This window comes from Aegilops tauschii, chromosome 3 (genome assembly GCF_002575655.3).
Source record: "Aegilops tauschii subsp. strangulata cultivar AL8/78 chromosome 3, Aet v6.0, whole genome shotgun sequence".
Taxonomy (NCBI): Eukaryota; Viridiplantae; Streptophyta; class Magnoliopsida; order Poales; family Poaceae; genus Aegilops; species Aegilops tauschii.
In genome coordinates this window covers 567,559,122-567,565,274 of record NC_053037.3, presented here as the reverse complement: position 1 = coordinate 567,565,274, position 6,153 = coordinate 567,559,122, and the positions used below count along the sequence as shown (strand labels likewise).

The following is a 6,153-nucleotide window of genomic DNA, read 5'->3' as shown; positions in this document are numbered from 1 at the left end:
CGTGGGCCTTGCATCCACGATGAACTATCTTCCATTTCGATGAAGTTTTTCTAAATTTGATGAACTTTTTCCTAGTTCAATCAACTTTTTCAAATTCGACAAACTTTTTTTAATGTTGATGAACTTTTTTCAAATTTGATGAAATTTAAGTTCGATGAATTTTTTTAAATCGATGAACTCTTTTCAAGTTCATGATTTTTTTCAAAATCAATGAAAATTTTGAATTCATGATTTTTTCCTCTTTTGTGTATTATTTTGATTTATTTTCTTTTCTTTTCCGAAATGCAATCGAGCGAACCAAGAAAAAAATGTGAAATCTAAATGGGCCGGCCCACTTGCATCAGCGCCAGGGAAGCTCCCTGGCGCCTGAAGCACCGAATAGGAGCTCCCCACCTCATGGTTGTACAGGTTGCGTGGGTCTTGCATCCACGATGGCTAGGCTAGACCAGTTCCCAACCGTTGGCCCGTTCGGGTCGTTGCGATCCTATGGCCCATACGACGGGATGTGTCACAACTAGTCGGGTTTGACAATGGTGGATTGATGCCCGATCAATACAACGGTGTTGGCACGACATCAGCGGTCAGTTCGCGGATGAGCGTCGGCGAGCCGACGATGACTGCGGGTGATGCACTATACGGGCGTCAAGCACAGAGAACTACTACCTCTGCCTGGTTTATTAGTCCCCCTCGTATTTTGAACCATATTTTGACCATAATTTTAACTTATAAAATATAAGTTGTATGTAGTAAAAATAATATTATTGAAAACTACATTAATATTTTGGTCATGCATTAATATTTTGGTATTAATATTTTGACAATATAATTTTTTATGACATGCATTAATATTTTGTTATTCAAATATGTGGTCAAATTTGAACACAAAATACCATGGGGAGATAATACTTTTGGTCGCGTGAATAGTGTCAGTCTGTTCACGGATCACACAGGCTCGTGGGCCTAGGTCTTCTGGCTTATACTACAGGGCACGTCTTTTGTCCTTTAAATGAATGCATCTTGCACTAATTTGATGGTAGATACATCTATTTAAGGGACAAACTTTTCCGGACGGAAAGAGTATTTGGATAGGAAGACTTCTGCACACTTGCCACTGGTACCTGATGCATTCACCTGAGCCAGTAGGCTGCTGCTGCAGGTTCATCCCTCTACAAGTACAACAAATTAGAGTACTACTGAGCGAGCACATGAGCGATGTACTCCTCCGCTTCTAAATATAAGCATTTTTAGAGATTTTAATACGATGTATTCTAAAGTGTAGACTCACTCATTTTGCTCTGTATGTAGTCAATATTGAAATCTCTAAAAAGTCTTATACTCCTTCCATCCCTAACTAAGTGTCCCAACTTTAGTACAACTTTGTACTAGTAGAAGCGTAGTCATATTGTGGCTTCAATGGAGCTTTCTTTTACTGTGACATCAGAGCTAGCTACAGACGCATCTCTAACTGAAATCGATTCTGAAATGGCCAACAATAAGACACTAGTCCAAATGCAAGCAGTGGACAAGACTGCCCATGGGGAAAAGAAAGTGGACAAGACTGCAATACAAGTATTATATCAGATAGTATGGCTACTCAACATACAAAGCAGGACACTTCTCCAAATCCTACAAGACAACAACACAAACAGACCAGGCGAGAGAGTTGCTTGCATACACACTAGCACTACTGATGCCACAAGACAGGAGTGTGAAATGGTAACCTAATTAATCCACTACAAGTTAAAATGAACACAGTTAGAACTGCTACTGAGGAAATGCAGCAGCCCTGTGCACTTGGTTGGCGGCACCCTAGTCGCAAGTCATCCAAAAGCTTTCCCCATATCCTTGTACTTCAAGTGGCATTCCTGTTTCAGATAAAACAGAGCAAGGATCCAGATACAGGGAATTAGGCGTCATGATATATTCGGTTTGCCAGTTTAAGCATCAAAATATCAGATGGGCTCACAAGACAAGTGGCTAGTCTGACGATAGTTTAATTTTTAGTGCGCTCAGAAAATCAAAGCGATGAATTTGGTCAAGCAATATAATTTTTATTTCAAAAAGCCACAGCAGTAAAGGTTCAATGCCTTCATATCCCGATCGGACATATTTCCGTTTTATAGCCTGTATATTCCAACAAAACAAATCTCTGATATAGAAGGAGAAATACCACACAAGCAAAAAGTAGCCACTGTTTGCTTGGACTTGCAATGCCATATCAAAGGAAATTTTTCACTGCAATATATCTGGAATCACAAATCATGAATAAACTCAAGAGCACCGGCCAAAAAAAATCTACCACTTGCGTTCGAGAAAAAGAACATACCATTGGGGAACAAAAAAACAAGCATTAGCAATCTCACACATAGCTTGAGGTTCAAATTTGAGAAATCGGCTGTAAAAAATTACACAATGATTATATTTAAGAAATAGGAGATTCCAGGATTGTTGGGTTTCTGACTATTTCTGTGCAAGAAAACGTAGAGGTCAACATGATAACAGATTAACAACGCTAGGCATCTTACAGCTCTTAATCCTCTTATACAAGATGTCTCATATTTTTGTAGGTCTAATTTGCAATTTTGCACTGCTAGTTCAGAAAATTGTGATATAACAGAATGAGAGATCCATGCGAAAAACAACAAACAAAACAATTTTCAGCACCACATAGTTCAGTAATCTGCGATACAACAAGTAAATTTTGAGCACAACCACAAATTGCTATTATGAGACTATAAAGGTAAGACCAAATTCAGGAAGCATGACTTCTGGTGCCAGCACAAGGTTTAACAAGAGTAATATTCCATAGAGTGGTTTGCCGTAGTCTGATACTTCAGTATACATCTAGCAAACGACAACAACCATCAACACTATCATGTGTAATCTTGCAACTAATATTGAGCCCGTAGAAATATCACTAGCTTCGCTGAAACCTATTAAGGATGACAATATATGTGCGATAGTTGGATTCGGATATATGTAGCCGTCCAAGTAGCATCAAGGAAGTAAAAGTCAATTAGGGATCCACCATGGTAGCATATTTAAAGGGATACTTGTGTAATTTTTTAGTGACTAAGAAACAAACCTGCATCCCTCCATAACTCCTACTTTTTTCGCTTACATATCCATAACATCAATTGTAAAGAACCATTACACACCGACAACCACACACAAGGGTACCCTACTATGACCACAAGTAGACACCTTGCAATATTCCTCCGTACACAAGTGATTTCAAATCATCTTACACTAATGCATAAGTATTGTTAAATGTCCTAGTAAATCAATAAAAAGGTGATTTCAAATCATCTTATGTCAAGCATTCACTAATGCCGCTTACTAGTATTGTTAAAAATGTCTAAGGAAACAATACAGAAGTGATTTCAAATTACCTTAAGACAAGAATACTATATGTGGCTTGACTAGTATTGTTTGATCTAAAGAATCAATCACATATGTAACACCACTCCATAGCTATACTAAACAGTGAGATGCACGATGCACATTGCAAAACTATGTAAATTCTACAAGTACACTATACAGATCACCAAAAGGGCAAAAGGCAAACCTTGCAGGACTGAGAGTAGGGAAAATGGGAGGCCAGCTCATCATAAAAGGATAGATATCACCCAAATAATACTCATCTGCTGTCATCTTGTATACTTTACGCAGCGTCCTGTGCTTGACATCCAAGTAGAGCACACATCGACCCATCTCCAAGAATACAAACTCATTATAGTCCCCCACATGGTTTATCTGGATATCAGCAGTAGGTTCATCCTCGAGAAAATTAGCACACATTTCACTCAAGCAAATGGTGTCCACCAGCAACCAGTTATCCCCATTATGGAGCCAGATTTGAAGTTGAAGCTCCTTGATATGGATGAGATATAAAACAGAACCATCATCAGCCCGCGACAATATGGTGGTTCCACTTACGTCAAAACTCACCCCGTGTGGGGGCTGAATTGTCGATAAGATTGAAGACGTCAAATCCAGGACAATAATCGCATCGTCGGTCGCCAGATAGATTTTGTTGTCAAGGAGCACGCCTTTGGGACTTTGGTATGGATACAGGTCTGAGGCCAAGGTGAGATGCAGGCACCAGACATCATCACCATTTTGCAACATATACACATACAGAAGCACCCCAGGTGCGCCCATGATATCCTTCACGGCGAGATAAAAGTAGGACCACCCATCCTCTTCTTGTTTGGAGAAGAGTTGCGCCCAACTGTACATACTGCCTGGTGAGGTTCTGAGTTTTAATCCTGGGAGGATGGTCATACGCATACCTCTCTCATAGCACAGCGGCCTGTGCCTTGCAAATACAAGCTTGAAGGTGTCCACGTAGAAGCTTGCGCGGTGGGTGAAGACGCTGCCGTTCGAGCAGCCCACCACATGGGCATGCGCGCCCTCGTAGGCGTCCGGCCTGAAGCTTGCGCGGTGGACGACGGCGGCGAGCTCCGGGGGCAGATGCAGCATCGGGAAGAAGCGTGTGGAGGCCGGATACTCCCTTTCTGCGATGTAGAAGCCGAGGAGCCTGGGCGGATGGAGCTCGCGGAAACGGCGGAGGAAGGCGCCGTCGGAGGCGTGGCTGAGCCAGCGCCTGCATACGGCGGCGGCACGGACGAGGCTGGTGGGGAAGCCGACGCGGACGATGATCTCCGCCAGGAGGTCGTCGTCGTCGAGCACCTTGGATACACACGCCGGTGGCAGCCGCGCCTCGCCTTGCATCCTGCCCGGCGGCGGCGGCTGCGGTTTGGGAAGAAAGGGGATCGATTTTGTTTTAGGGATCAGTTTGGGAGTGAAGAGCAAATCAAGGCCCATCCAAGTCCATATGTGACGATCAAGGCCCATCCAAGTATCAATCAAGCAATGGTACACACATCTCCAGTTCATTTTAGCACTAAAAATATATATTTACAGTTCATTTACCTTCTGTTTTTTAGTTCTTCAACAAGTGTAATTTGTATTAGTTTTTTGCGGTGCTCAGTATGTAGATCTTTCTTCTGTACCTGGTACTACTTTTTTACTTCCATTTTTCTGTTGCAAACTGAGCATAGCTCAGATGGCCTTAAAAATCGCCCTGACCATCCTAAATATGGCCGTAGAGTGTTTTCGAGTTTTTCGGGGTCCTTGATATCGCATTTTAGGTCGAGTTTCCTAGTGCTGGAAACAACCCACTAGGCTTCAAGTTTAAGACTTGGCACTGGTGTTCGTATTTTTCTGGATTTATTTCAAACTTTTCGGCTATGTTCGTTCAGTTGGAAGACATGTTCCCGTCAACTACAAGACGGAAGTGGGACTTTGTCAATCTCAACATGTTGCCGGTTCAGTATCTCAGACGTGTTCGTAGGGGCAGGGTGTGTGTACGTGTGTTTATATGGGTGATTGTATGTCCGTGTATGTGAACATATGTGATTGTACTGTGTTTTTCAAAAAACAAAATCTATATTTTTATTTTTTAAGAAGAAAAAATATCTAATTTGGATTAATACATTTGAGTGATAGTACAAGGTAAGAAATCTACCAACTTTTTATTAGCTTTCAGTAATACTGCATACATATGTGTTTTGTATGTGAGCAGGCGTGCCTATACTACAACTTGGAACTTATTCATCTTGCAATTGTTTAACTCTATATTTTTGGAAAAAATGCAAAATCGGGGCTAGGGTATCATGGAACCAAATCCTTGATGAAAATCGCAAAAGAATACATTAGGTCAGGTGTGTAACACATAGCCCTGATCCGGTGTTTTACTTGGTTTACTAAATCTAACTAGTGAGACCTACGCATTAGGGGCTGAGTTGGCAAAATTATCCTGACTCGTTTATTCTTCCTTTCCCTCTTTGCACGTGCCTTGTTCGATGCTTTTTCCTCAAAGCAGTGGAGCACCCGCATGAGCTCCTCCTCTCTCTTCTTGCCCGTCGTGCAACTTGATTTTAAAACGTTGGCCCTCACTCCTGTTATCCATGGCGAACAACTACCGTACCTCTCTCCAATTCACTTTGCCATGATTAACAATCTGAACAAATAAATCTTTCACCGATAAAACTTCTAAGCATCAACTACAGATAGCAATTAACATCAAAAGGTGCTTTCAGCAAAGGATCTAAGGTAATAGTTCATAGATTAAAAACTAGGGTTGGA

At 41.5% G+C, this 6,153-nt stretch overlaps 1 protein-coding gene across 1 annotated transcript; it reads right to left on the bottom strand.

Annotated features, from left to right (window-relative positions):
• Positions 1-1,549: 1,549 nt before the first annotated feature.
• On the bottom strand, positions 1,550-4,845 carry LOC109782009 (uncharacterized). The gene is made up of 2 exons (XM_020340598.3): positions 3,569-4,845; positions 1,550-1,865 (listed from the first exon to the last, which is right to left on the bottom strand). The coding sequence occupies exons 1-2, from the start codon at positions 4,828-4,830 to the stop codon at positions 1,853-1,855; spliced, it is 1,275 nt and encodes a 424-aa protein (XP_020196187.2). The 5' UTR covers positions 4,831-4,845; the 3' UTR covers positions 1,550-1,852.
• Positions 4,846-6,153: the final 1,308 nt, after the last annotated feature.